Consider the following 14890-nt stretch of genomic DNA (forward strand, 5'->3'; position numbering starts at 1 on the left):
CTTGCTGTTTTCTCGTCAGTTTCATCTGCTGCAGAGAGGATTCGCTTTATTTTGGGGGAAGATGACAGCGGCCCTCCTCCGCCGCAGCTCTTCACTGAACTCGACGAGCTCCTCGCCGTTGACGGACAAGAGATGGAGTGGAAGGAAACGGCCAGGTAAAGTGGAGAAACACCCAGAAACATTATAAACAGAAGACTGGAAGATTAGATACCGAAGCAATCTCCATTTCAATCCATGTCGCATTTTATTCCCAGTATTGACACAAGGGGCGCTACAATGGGTATTAAAGGAGTCATGATTTAAGATATAGCATTTGCCTTTATCTTTTTTGATATATAAGAGGTCTTTGAACCATTAAAACATACCCAATTTTCATAGCTCAAAACAACCTCCTTGTTATAAACAAAGAATTCATCATGCTCCAAAAGTGGATTGGATATTGTGGGATTTTTGTCGTCACAAAGGTGGAATAGATTTGCATATGACCGCCTCTATCATCAACCAATAGTTATACACCTTCACACTAGAGGCCCCGCCCACTGGCATTAAACTCACGTGCAATGGTGAGGGGCATTGTTTGTTGTGGCACATACACTGATGTTAGCCAATCAAAAAAGTGTCCATTTAATGACCATTTACAGACAGAGGGATGAAAATAATAGTTTTTCCCATTTATATATATATATATATATATATATATATGTGTGTGTGTGTGTGTGTGTGTGTGTGTGTATGTGTGTATAAGGGCTGGATTTAATTAATTTTTGATTCCAATTTAAATGTTTATATTTCAAAAAACAAATTGGAGTCAAAATATAATTATTTAATTGGAAAGTTTGTATAATAACTTTATTGTTATAAAAACTTTATTGAGTGGAATTTCAGTTTCTGTATACAAATGAGTTAATTTTAACCTTCTGTATTATAATAATGTAGAACCAACTGGCTTTATTTTACTGCATTTGTTAAAAATTGGCCATGTACTGTACCTAATATGTATCGAAAATAATCAATATTGAATCGAAACGCAAGCTCGTGAATTGAATCGTGAAGTTTGTGTCAATACCCTGCCCTAATTTAAATATTGTGCAAATACCTTTATTTTATTTTTATTATTTTTATTAACCTTTGTTTTAACAATAATTAAAAAAAAATAATCCAGACCATGACCCCTGCAAACACATTTTTTCACACATTATTCCTAAGTAGTATTAAAAAATATGAATCTCGCATACTATTTTTAGACAAAATATAAGCAAATTGGGATGTAATTGTTGTCTTAATTCAGAATATCATGTTATCATGCTGTGCATATCTTCATATCACAGAAGCAGTAAAATCACATTTATAGCGCTTTAATACAGGATAAACTTTGCAGACTTGACAAATTCAATTTCTGCTCTAAAAGACAGCGGAGTCATTATTCAGCTCGAGTCAATTCAGTTTTGATTCACTTCAGTTCAATACCAGTGTAAATGTTTTAATTATGAATGAATCCGGTTCAGCTATAAGCAGCTCTACTGAAGAAAATTGTCCGGTCAGTTCAGTGTTGACTTGATTTGATTCAATAACTGTGTCAAGCAATATGATTCAGCTATAAAAAAAGCTCAACAGAAGACAAACCCTCGCAGTTCAGTTCCCCAAAAATGATTTCCAGATTTCGGCTAACTTCGGCTAGCTGTTTTGTCCTCAGATGGATATGTAGGTCAGATATTCACGCTTGAAGGGGGGAGACCTCTGCTAAAACAACACTCGCCTCATTCGCCAGGTGCTCATGGTTGTGGAGCGCCACTTGTCCGTTCTTAGGATTTCACACATTCCTGACTGCATGCGCCGCTCACGTATGCTATTAGACAAGCGCTTGACCTCCAGGATAAGGGTCAAGCACAAATCTGCAACGAATAACACGAAAGCAAAATGCATGTGATCTAAAGGAGAGGTGCATGCTAACATTGTTTCATCACTTTCAGGAATAGAACACTCCACCAAAAAAAGACTCACCCTCATTTACTCATGCATGTTCCAAACTGTGTTTTCTTTTTTTTTTTTTTTTTTTTTTTTACAAGCAAACAACATGAAAGTAGGAAATAGAGACGAAATTGTGATGATTTACTGTTATACTGTTGATCTTGGGCCAGAGACAAAGCAGCTTTCATCTGCTCCAAGTAGTTTTGATTTCCTTTGAGTGTTGAGTGATTGATGAGCTGCAGGTCTTTTCCTGTCATGAACGTATTGACTGAGCAGCACACACACACACGCACACACACACACACACACACAAAATTAGGCCTTGCTAATGAAACTTTGTAAAATGTTTATGAATCATTCTATGAAAAATAGATAGAAATATAAAAAATTTCCATTTTCTAAAGTTGATAAAAAAAAAAAAATCCTCATAATCGACAGGGAGGAACATGATTTGAATATGTTATATTTGGCTAATCTTGTCCAACCTGAAAAATAAATGAGCAATGTTAATGCTGTCACTCCCTTTTCATTATCACATTTAAACTAATATTTCACTGCTGTTTTGAGGGAAATAATAGTGTGGCGCAGGATAAAAACTCAGATGGATGGTTTTTGTTTCGTTTTATGTTTCGTTTAGTTTCAACGTGATGCAGTATAAAATAGTATATTTAATTGAATATGTTTTTGATTCATTTTAAATTTAAGTGCATATAACAGTCAATAGTAGGTTTTGTGTTGAGTTCACTTCATCGAATGCTGTGGACACAAATGGTGCTCCATTCATGCAGCGACTCTTATATACTGTTTTTTTCCTTGGATTTGCATGTTCCAGATTTACATGTTAAGAGCTACATGGATCATGTTCAAATGAAACCATTTGCAAACAAAGAGCCCAGTGTGTTCACATGTGTGCATGTGTGTTAGAGGTCCCAGAGTCCTCATGGGTCTCTGGGTTCACCTGTGTCTCAGGTAAAATATCAGAGCCACAGGCCGCTGTGTGTGTGTCTATCACTTTTGTCTCGGGATCATACCCATGCTTGGCTAAACTCAGCTCAACAGCCTTTCTGCACAAGATTACAGCGCTATAAAGGACATCTGTGTGCTTATGTATCTTTCTCTGAGACCAAGCAGAGTAAACTAAAAACACAGCAGCAGAGCTTTAAGAAGCTTTTTCTTTCTTATTTTACATCAGAAAGCTTTTAGTTAGTTGGCAGAAAGGCAAATATAAAGTCTTCATAAAATGTGTATACTATGTATATGTCATTGCAAGCATAAAATACATTACAAAACATTATTGAGGTGGTACCATGGTACAGAGATGGTAAAACCATGATAAATTAATCAATGTTTACAGTATTCATGTAAATCACTGTTCAAGTTTTGGGTCGGTAAGATTTGCAAATGTTTTTGAAAGAGTATCTTCTGCTCACCAGGGCTGCATTTATTTGTTAAAAAATACAGTAAAATCAGTACTATTGTGAAATATTATTACAATTCAAAAATTACTGTTTTCTATTTTAATATAGGTTAAAATGTAATTTATTCCTGTGATCAAAGCTGTATTTTCTGCATCAATACTCCAGTCTCCAGTGTCACGTTTTTTTCAGAAATCATTCTAATATGATGATTTACTGCTCAAAAAAAAAAATTTTTATTATTATTATCTATATTGAAAACAGTTGTGCCACTTCACGTTTTTGTGAAAACAATATTTTTCAGCATTCTTTGATAAATAGAAAGTAAAAAAAAAAACATTTATTTGAGATAGAATTTTTTTTTAAGATTAACTGTCTTTACTGTCACTTTCAATCAGTTTAATGCATCTTTTCTTTGAAAAAACAGTCAGAAAATCGTACTTCAAAGAATGCTACATCATAGTAGATGACCAAAATTAACATAGAAACATGACTTTACCATAAAATATGCCAAAAACATGTTCATCTGCACCATGGTAAACCCGGTATTATGATGCTAAATGTTCAAAAGAGGTCCATTGCCATTGTACACATCAGAAAACATTGCATTACCTAAAACATTACCTATTGCATGCCCCTAAAACATGGTCTTTTTTTTAAAGTGAACTGAAGTAATTTCAGTGCTTTAAATATTGTTTAGTTGCTGTCAGTACGTTTATGTGTTGTGTGTGTTTTTCTCAGATGGATAAAGTTTGAGGAGAAGGTGGAGAAGGGTGGAGAACGGTGGAGTAAACCTCATGTAGCCACTCTGTCTCTACACTCACTCTTCCAGCTGAAAAACTGCATCGAGAAAGGAACAATCAAGCTGGACATGGAGGCCAACTCACTTCAGCAGATCGTCGGTAAAAACACTCTTCAGTATATGATCCAGCACTCTTAGAAATAGAGGTTCTTCAAGACACATTTATAGCTATATAGGGTTAGGGGTTAAAAAAAATATTCAAACCAGTGTTTGAGGTTCTGGATTCATTAAACATGGTCTCTGCAAGTCTTAAAAAATTACATTAGATCCATTACATATTTTTAACACACTACACATGCAAGTTTACAGTCAAGCAAGCTAACTAATCGAGAGAGTTGTTTCAGGTTGTTCATATACATGAAATAGTCCTATAATAAAAGGACAAAAAGTAAAAAAGATTCAGTTGTGTAAATTAGAGTGTTTTCCACAGTTTTTTAGTATTCGCGAACCAAAAGTAAAAAAAGAATAATTGGCGTTTTAATTCTAATAATTTTATTTTCATTATTTTTCTATAATTTATTTATTTTTAATTAAACTTGCTTATATAAATTAGTGTTTTCTACTGTTTTATTCATAGTATTCATTTTTTGTAGTGAAATAAAGAATAATTGGCATTTTATTTCTTCTTTCTTGTAGCAAAATTCTTAGTTAAGTGCTACATTAATTTTTATAGAATTTATTTATTTTAATAACATTTCATTGTGTCCCCTTCCATTTATTCCTATTTATTTAACATTCCATTTTTTCCATTATTTGGTCTTAAATTCAAAGTTACTTTCCTAAAACCTGCTTTAAACCGGAAACCATCAGAAACCCTGCTTAAAGCCCCAGTACATGCCTGATGAGATGTGTGTCTGTCTTTCAGAAATCATCACTGACAGTCAGATTGAGAGCGGCCAGCTGAAGGCCGATCTGAAGGAGACGGTCATTTACACTTTGCTGCGGAAACATCGCCACCAGACCAAGAAGTCCAACCTGCGTTCGCTGGCAGACATTGGCAAAAGCGTGTCGAGTGCAAGTCGTCTGTTCGGGAGCCAGGAGAACGGTAACACAGCTGCCACATCAACCCTCTCTCTTACACTCTATCGCTTTCCACATCTCTCCTCTCGCTTTCAACACAGCATCTATCATCCATCCATCCATCAGCAGCATCTCTCGCTCGGTTTACAAGAGGTTGCATTCACAGCAGATGTCTTGTGGGTAAAACAGTTTTAGTGCGTAACTAGTTAACTTAAATTCATAATGAAAACTGAGCCTTTTTTCTTTGTTAATACACTTTGTCTTATTGTGATTCTTCAGTTCACATTATTTGAAGAATAACATGTTTTTTTATCATAAATCTTTCATTAATACCTTTGTTTTTGAAATGACTTTCCTTTTCTGCTGACATCATCCTTTTATTTTAGCCCCTCCTCTCAGCTTCCGTACAGAGACACATTTCATCAGATCCGTTCTGTATTCTGCATGTTTTACATGAAAGAACTTCTCATTATAAAAGGGGAACATGTGTCTTGTTTTGACTTTAGTGTTGAAGAACTAGAAACTAGTTCTAGAAAATGTTGCCTGAACGTCAAGAATTGTATAGATCAGATGTTTTCATAATATTGAAGCTTTTTTCTAGAAACAGTGTCTTTGTTGTAAGGCCGCTAAATGGCTGTTTTTACTGTACTGGGCATGTAAGTTTACAGTCAAGCAAGCAGAGGGAATAATCAAATACTCTCTTGTGCACATGCATGGCATTTGAAATCCTTTCTATTTATTTATTATTTTAGGGAATTGTTGTGGATTAAAAAAAATAAATTATGTATATTTTATATTGGCATTTTACATCTTGTTTCTTGTAGCCAAATTCTTAGTTAAATTATAAATGTATTTCTATTTTATTTTAATAATTCCTCAATATTTGAAATTATTTTTAATTAAATTCATATATTTGACATTGAACTATTTAACAGTTAAATTAAACTATTAACTAACTAAAATTAACTATTTATTATATATATATAATTTTGTCATATATTATTTATAAATATAAATAGCTTAGATTCAAAGCAGTTTGTTCTGTTTCAGAAATATTCTGTTCTCTCACAAGATTACGTTGTCTTCTTTTCAAACTGTGCTTGGCTTTCCTAAATGATGTCTGTTTATATTTTTATGTAATGCTCCAACTGAATTCTGAATCAGCTCTTTGAACCAGACTTGTACTGGATTTCTCTGCTCTAATGCTTTCTTTTCTTTTCTCTCTTCCCTGTCTCTCGTCCCTCCTCCGTGTCTTGATTGACATGCATGCGCTCTGTCTTCCTGTCTCTCTCTCTGTGTGTGTGTGTGTGTGAAGCGCGCAGTCCTCTCGATCACTCTGTGCCTTGCTTTGCCAACTTTGATCCCGACGAGCAAATTCAGATGCAGAGAAGCAACAGCATGGGACTTCTCTGTAAGTCTGTAGCTGAAGATTCAGACTGATTCATGCTAGATGTGCTCCTCTGTGAGTCTACAGATGGAGAATTACCCTGTAGTCTGGTTCTCTTTAAAAGAGCAGCTCTAGTCGACTGTAAATCTGCAGATAAAGACAGAAATGTATCATTTTGTATGTGTACAATAATGAATATATTGAGACGTAGATGTTGTTGTATTTTCCACATAGTGTTTTAGCATTTGAGCAGCTGATCAGTGTTTGACCTTTGACCTTGTGTGACCTCTGCAGGTAGTCCGACCACGGCCCATCGTAACCTGACCTCCAACAGCCTGAACGATCTCTCAGTCAAACCCGAGAAAGACCAGGTACTGTGACGTGTGTTTCTGTGCAGATGTAAGAGTAGCAGTTTCCCACATGTGGAAGTATATATTCATTCTGCAAGAAGAATATTATTGGGCCAGGGTCAAAATAATAATATATAATAATTACTGATATACAATGAATGAATGAATTAAGTCTTGAATTTTCAAACCGAAATTGCTAGTAAATTTCAGAAATATTTACAAAAAATTTGCAAGCCACACATATAAATCGTATTATTCTCAGTGGTTATTCTCGTTATATTAAAAAAATATATTATTTTGTTTTTTATATTTTAATTATTTAAAATATAACAATTTAATATATATGATATCAAGTATTTTAAATGTATAATATATTATTATTATTATTTATAATGTAATCCTTATTTCTATGTATTTTTGTATTTTATTTGTAATTATATTTCTATATTTGTTCATTATTTTTAATTAAAACCAGTTATGGAAATTAGAGTGTTCTCCACTGTTTTGGTATTTAGCCTCCAAACTACTTTTATAATGATATATTATTAATATTTTAAATATCAAAAACACATATAATAATGATATTTAAGTTAATATATATTATAATAAATAAAAATACAAGTGACTCATATTTCAAATATATAGTAATGCATATTTATTTTAAATATTAAGAATTATTCTTATTATTATTTACATTGAACTAATATTAATAATATTTTTTTTATTTTATTTGATAAAAAAATAAATTGCATTATGCTAGTAAGAATCATTGCCAAATGTGCTTAATTGAAACAAAAGTAATGTCTTAATGGTTTTAAAATAGGCCTTATTTTATTGACAGGTATTTTGTAGTGATTTATATTAGCCAGGTGTGTTTTTTTGTGATTCTCCCACCAAGCGTTTATTTCAGACTCGACTGATGCCTGTTTCTCTGGTGGGAAGTTTGTTTAGGAAGGTTTCAGCCCTGGGTGTGACATCTCTAGGATGGGAATAAGTGCAAAAGGACAAAACCTCTTTTTCAAACACAGTAGCACACAATAGAAACTCAGTGGCTCTCTTTCACACGAGGACAAACCTGAGCCGCTGTCGTCAGTCGTGTCAATATTTGTGGATTAGTGGAAGAGCCTTGTCAGTCGCACAGAGCTCTTGTTGTGTATAATTCACGCTACTGCAGTAATTATACTGATAATCTCAAATCTGCCAAACAACAAACATTACACACACACATAATCACACAAGGCCTCTTTTGTGTCTGTGTGTTTTGAGGCTCATCCTAGTGTTTATCACTAATTAAATGCTTTTGTTCATTTCCACGCTGCTTGAATCTTATCAGACTTTTATATTACACTGAAATATGACCTAATAAATATGAATGCTTTATTAAATGTATTTGATTGCAGCTTTTTCTGTTTTTATGGTGTTTATGTGAATGAAATAGACAGTAGGTTTGAATATGGGTCAGAGCAGACAATATATAGTGAACAACTTCCATTGTAAATGTGTTGCTTTAAATATGCTTTCAATATATACAAAATGATTTATTTTATGTGGTAACTGACTGCATGCAACAGAAATATTACTGCATGCATTAAAATTAAGAGTCTGGAAAAATGTTGTTAGTGTTAAATAAAACATTCAACTAAAGATTTAAAAAAAAAATTTTTATTTGATATAAAGCTGAGATAAGGTAAATATAAATTTTTGATGAAAAGCGTAAACAAAGATTGAATTAAAATGTAAAAACAACATAAATTGAAGTATTAAAATTACTCAGTTTAAAACTTTAATTAAAATAAAATAGAAATAGAAATATTTGAGAAAAACTAAAACAAATAAAAAATATCAAATACACATTAAAAAACAATTCAAAATTTTAAATACATGAATATATTTTTTTTAATATTAAAATATTAATTTATCAGCCTACAGTTACTCTACTATATTCTATATTTAAATTTGTTAATTCAAATGATTTGTTTATCTTTATTTGTCTGTTGTTGTTGTTTTATAGCATTTACATTTAGACTTTTTATCAGATACTGTTATCCAAAGTGATTAATGAATAAGTAACATCACAAGCAAATCATTATCCTGTAATTAACCAAGTTAATTTAGTAAAAAAAAATCTTAATCTTATGGTTTCTTTTTCTAGTTGCATAATAAGTTCATGAAGAAGGTTCCCCGGGATGCAGAAGCATCAAATGTTCTGGTCGGCGAGGTGGACTTTCTGGACGCTCCCTTCGTGGCGTTTGTGCGTCTTCAGCAGGCCGTCATGTTAGGAGGACTCACTGAGGTTCCTGTTCCCACACGGTAAATTACTCTCACCCTTAGGCCATCCAAGATGTAGATGAGTTTGTTTCTTCATCAGATTTGGAGGAATATAGCATTGCATCACTTGCTCAACAGTGGATCCTCTGCAGTGAATGGGTGCCGTCAGAATGAGAGTCCAAACAGCTGATAAAAACATCACAATAATCCACAAGTAATCCACAGCACTCCAGTCCATCAGTTAACATCTTAAGTAAAAAGCTGTGTGTTTGTAAGAAACAAATCCTTCATTAGGACGCTTTTAACTTCAAACCGTCGCTTCTGTCCAAAATATAGTCCATAATCCATAATAACGCTTCCTTCAGGGAAAATGTCCATCTTCTGTTGTCTTCTCACACCAAAATACTCTGACATAGTTGTATTTGCAACTGTTTTGGACAGTTTTTGCCTCGTAAACGGTTCTTTATCTGTGCATATATCTCTCCTGATTCAGAAGAGACAGCTTTTTCAGTAGAGAAAGCAATATTATCAGTCGATGATCTGTATTTTAGCAGGAAGCAGTGGTTTGAACACTTACTGAAACACCTTAATGGTTGATTTGTTTCTCATTCTGACGGCACCCATTCACTGCAGAGGATCCATTGGTGAGCAAGTGATGAGATGCTACATTTATCCAAATCTGATGAAAAAACTTAAACTCATCTACTTCTTGGATGGCCTAAGAATGAAAACATATTCAGCAAAATGATCATTTTTGGGTGAAGTATTCCTTTAAACCTGTGCAATTCATAAATCCACTACTATAGTAATAACAGTATCTATTTGTATTGGTAGCTTCCTTTTTATTCTGCTGGGGCCCAAAGGAAAGGCCAAATCATACCATGAGATCGGACGTGCCATCGCCACGCTCATGTCTGATGAGGTGTGTGTATTAGCATGCTAACAGTCTTTAGTTTTCCTCTGGTGATATTAGCTGAACTGTGGCCTAACGCTGTGTGCTTTGGGTTCCTGCAGGTGTTTCATGACATAGCTTATAAAGCGAAAGACCGCGCTGACCTGCTGGCAGGCATTGATGAGTTCCTGGATGAAGTCATTGTGCTTCCTCCCGGAGAATGGGACCCTGATATCAGGATTGAACCTCCTAAGTCCATCCCGTCTGCAGATAAACGGTACTGTACAACAGTAAATGTGATGAATGCAATCCAATACTTCCTTGTTACTAATTTTGAGCTGCTGGTTTAAAAAATAATGTCTGTTTTGCTTTAGCATGTCACTTGTTCTTACAAAATATGAAGCATTTGTTGCATTTTTTGCATTTGACAACCATTTGTAAGGTGCAGAAGTCTTGTTTTATCCCTTAATCAGCAGGAAAAACTGATACAGAGACACGATTCCTGTTTGAATCCGAATCCGATTACAGTTCTTTCAGGATTTTCATATCTATTAATGATTCTGCAGAAATTATTTCGTGACTAATTGTGATTTCCACTCCATTGCAATACATGCAGTTGTTTATTACGTCATTGATTTTTAAAGTCAGCACCATCAGATTAGATCATATTAAAACAAAGGCCAATCAGACTGAGTTGATTTGTGTGTGTTTTAGTAAAAACTTTATTGCTGGAGGGGAAGGTGTTCAGATGAACGGCGAAACTCCTCATGATGGGAGTCCAGGAGGCGGCGGTGGCCACGCGGTTGGTGATGAACTCAAATTTACCGGCAGGTGAGTAAAAGAATTAGCAAAAATGCATGAGCACTTAGTTTAACAATTAGCACAGTTAAAGTGATTTTAGGTTATTTCTACACTGAGAAAATTGCAATCAGTCATTCAAAAGTATGGGATTGGTAAGATTTTGTATTTTCTCTGAACATAAAAAATGATCAAAAATACAGTAAAAACTGTAACGTTGTCAAATATTGTTATAATTTAAAACAACTGTTTTCTGTTTGAATATATTATGAAATGTAATTTATTCCTGTGATGCAGAGCTGTATTTTCCGCATCATTCCTCCAGTCTTCAGTGTCACATGATCTTTCAGAAATCATTCTAATATACAGATTTTAAAGTTAAAAATTAATATTTTTGTGAGGATTCTGTGATGAAAAGAAAGTTCAAAAGAACAGCATTTTGTTTTAAATAAAAGTCTTCTGTAACATTATAAACGTCTTTACTACTACTTTTGATCAATTTCATTTGTATTTGCTGATTTAAAAGTATAGATTTCTGTCCCAAAAATATTTTGCACGATTGTATGGAAGTCCGTTTCTGCCACAAAAAAAAAAAAAAAAAAAAAAATTATCTCACAATTCTTACTTTTTTATCTTCTCAGAATTAGAGAAATACATTCAGAATTGACTTTGAATTAATTTTTTCTCACAATTGCAAATTCATATATCGCAACTCGAGACTTTATAACTTGCAATTTTTAAAGTCAGAATCAATCACCTTGTCTTAATAATACATTTATTGGCGGAAACGGGCTTTCATACCATTGTGTAGGAAAAACAAATGTTTTTTTTTTTTTGGTTACCTGCGAAACATTTTTCAGTAAGAAAACAATCTCTTTCTCTCCTAGGTTTTGCGGCGGCCTCGTTCTGGACGTCAAGAGGAAGCTCCCGTTTTACGCGAGCGACTTTTACGACGCTCTCAACATTCAGTCTCTGTCTGCCACCCTGTTCATTTACCTGGGAACCGTGACAAACGCCATCACCTTCGGAGGGCTGCTGGGAGACGCCACTGACAACATGCAGGTTTGACACTTCAAGTCCTTCTCTGACCGGCGTGAGTTTGTACTGAACTAGTGCCAGACGGTTTGGCTCAGCTAGGTTTATTCAGAAGATCCTGGAAATAAAATCTGGCTGACGTTGTGTTTACAGCTCCAGGGATTGGAAGGCCACAGATAGCTGCTTGATTATTAAACATGTCATGTCAAATCTATGTCATGTGTCTCCTAGATCAGCTGTTTGGAAACAGATGTAGATGTTGCATGTTGGGATGTGATCCGTGCTATATTGAGAGTAACTTTACTTTGAACAACTGTGTGTATAAATAGTGTCAGGACTGTGTGCTGTACTTTCAGACACGTGCAGTGACTGAGAGTTTGCGCATATATTTAGCAGTGCATCAATATGGCGCAGGCTAAGGAGGATCAGATATAAATATCCTCAGATTACACTCAAGCACACACACACACACACACACACACTAACACATACATAAAATCACTTTGGAAAAATCCTTCTAAGGGAATCCTTCTCGTGACCTCTGGCCTTTACCTACAAAGCCTGCCTCAGATATTAAAGCTTCAGGTGAAGGTTGAAAGTTGGTGAATTATTTTTTTTTTTGTATTTTTGTCTTGAGTTAAAAAAAATATTAAAGATGTTTAATATATTTTTATATTATGTTTATTATATTTATATTCATATTTATTAAAGATGAAAATATGTAAATATATTGAATATGCAAACATAAATGCAGAAATTCAATATGCTGTGATGAACTATCAAGCCTTGAGTTTTTGGATCTTGGATAGTTTAAGTCAAGTCTTGTAAAACCATTGCCATTTAGCGGCCTATTGTGTGTATGAAACAGTACAGAGAGTACAATTAATTATTAATTCAATTAATAATATTCAATTAATATATGAATTAATCAGTTTAAAATTACATTTAAATAAATAAATAAATGTATACATTTAGCAGACGCTTTTATCCAAAGCATTCAGGCTAATATTTTTTAACTAACATTTTTTACTTAATAAAAAGCAATGACTTTATTAAGTATTACTGTTATTATTATATACTTTTTAAATAGATTATTATTTTGTATGTCCTATTTAAATATTTATTTTTTCAATGCATTATTGCATTAATAATAAACTATAATTATAATAATAATAAATCTAATAACAATAATAACAATAGAATATCAGAATCAGAATCAGAATCAGAATGAGCTTTATTGCCAGGTATGTGCACATACGAGAAATTTGTTTTCGTGACAGAAGCTCCGCAGTACAACAGAATGACAGCGACAGAACATAAAACACATAATAAAAGAATAAAAAAATAAATAAATAAAAAAAAAAAAAAAATACTACTTTAATACTACTACTTTAATACTATAATACTACTTTAATACTACTTTATAATACTATTTATAATACTACTATAATACTACTTTATTTATTATTATTTATTTAATTTAAATAGATGATTATTATTATTTTAATTTTAAATGCATTGTTATTATTATTATTATTATTATTATTTTAAATGAATACAATAAATTAGTGAATACAATAATCACATTAATAATGATCAAAATTAACAAATTTCCCATCCATCTGTTGGCTGTTTATCATTTCAGTGGTTCATTGTTCACTGAATGAATAAAAATGTAATGCATTTAAATAAAACAACATAATAATAATAATAACAATAATAATTCATTAATAGTTATTTATTATATAATTTACATGTGTTATTATTATCAATTATAATATTAAGTCAATAATTATTATTGTTAATATTACTTCTATTAATAATAATTATGTAATAGTGCATTATACTATTAAAAAGCCATGTTAATATTAAGGGACTTCCCATATTAATTGATTTATAGGTGTTTCACTAGTGATTTTAATTATACATCATAATGTGTTGTGTTTGAGGCTCGAAGGAAATGTCCATAAATTTAACAGACAATGAGCTTTTTGTTTTTTCTGTGGATTTTCTTACTGCATGCGAGTTACACACTTAAGTTTAACAGTCAGAGGTGTGTTAATATCACTAACCCGTGACATGAGCAAGTGGAACAGTGATGCTTACTTGAGAAAACTCCAGGCTTTTGTGTTGGAAACAGGCATTTGTCTGAATAAGCGCTTTGAGATCTGACTGTCAGGCAGAAATGTGCTCGCCAAGGAGCTGCCGTCATCACATATGGGCTCAAATCTGATAAGAGTTCCTGCTTTAGTGCCTTCAAATACACCACCTTTGCTTTAGTTTTTCCGCTTGACGTCTGTGTTTTTGTCTTTCTGTGCAGGGTGTGTTGGAGAGTTTCGTCGGGACGGCGTTGGCCGGTGCTGTGTTCTGTCTGTTCGCGGGTCAACCTCTGACGATCCTGAGCAGCACCGGACCCGTGCTCGTCTTTGAGCGACTGCTCTTTAACTTCAGCAAGTGGGTGCCATGCACACACAGATACATACAGGAGCATGACACATAAGTTCATAATACAACAGCAAGCTATCAGAGGGATTATTACATCAACAGTATTTGTTAGACAAAATGTGATATGTGGTGAAATATCAAATGTGTAATAATACGCATTTTATATGTATTAAGTGTTAACAGCTGGTGAAGGAAGTTTATGTGTGATGTGTCATATGTAGTTTGACCGAAAACAAGCAGCATTCCCTGGAAATCTTGCAGTTGTGTGTCATCAGAAGCACAATATGTTCTGAGTTATCTGGAATCAAGAAACATCTTATTGTTTTCCCGTTTCCGCCAAGGTCTCGTCTGTCTGTGTGTGCATGAGTGTGCATAAATACATTTCTCTCTCTCTCTCTCTCTCTGTCTCAGAGGTTTCGGGTTTCTGTGTTTATGTTCCATTATGAATAATTGAGTCAGATTTTATGTCTGCTCCTGCTAGTTCAGTTTCTCTGAGGGTTTGCATCTGAA

The 14890-nt window shown here is 33.6% G+C and overlaps 1 protein-coding gene across 8 annotated transcripts in view; it reads left to right on the forward strand.

Annotated features, from left to right (window-relative positions):
* LOC127941442 (electrogenic sodium bicarbonate cotransporter 1) overlaps nt 1–14890 on the forward strand; it is a 44583-nt gene that overhangs the window by 16112 nt on the left and 13581 nt on the right. For 6 of the 8 annotated variants that reach the window (XR_008149020.1, XM_052536469.1, XM_052536473.1 and 3 more), the window contains 11 exons: nt 20–155; nt 4125–4285; nt 5051–5230; nt 6521–6616; nt 6887–6963; nt 9095–9252; nt 10045–10132; nt 10225–10379; nt 10817–10933; nt 11788–11962; nt 14256–14389. Coding sequence is in view for 7 of the 8 variants with exons in the window: in XM_052536469.1 (XP_052392429.1) it covers nt 20–155; nt 4125–4285; nt 5051–5230; nt 6521–6616; nt 6887–6963; nt 9095–9252; nt 10045–10132; nt 10225–10379; nt 10817–10933; nt 11788–11962; nt 14256–14389 (1477 nt within the window). In the remaining variant the exon portion in view is untranslated. The remainder of the gene's footprint in view (nt 1–19; nt 156–4124; nt 4286–5050; nt 5231–6520; nt 6617–6886; nt 6964–9094; nt 9253–10044; nt 10133–10224; nt 10380–10816; nt 10934–11787; nt 11963–14255; nt 14390–14890) is intronic. The other 2 variants (XM_052536472.1, XM_052536474.1) reach the window with 1 other exon arrangement.

This window comes from Carassius gibelio, chromosome A21, assembly GCF_023724105.1.
Source record: "Carassius gibelio isolate Cgi1373 ecotype wild population from Czech Republic chromosome A21, carGib1.2-hapl.c, whole genome shotgun sequence".
Classification (NCBI taxonomy): Eukaryota; Metazoa; Chordata; class Actinopteri; order Cypriniformes; family Cyprinidae; genus Carassius; species Carassius gibelio.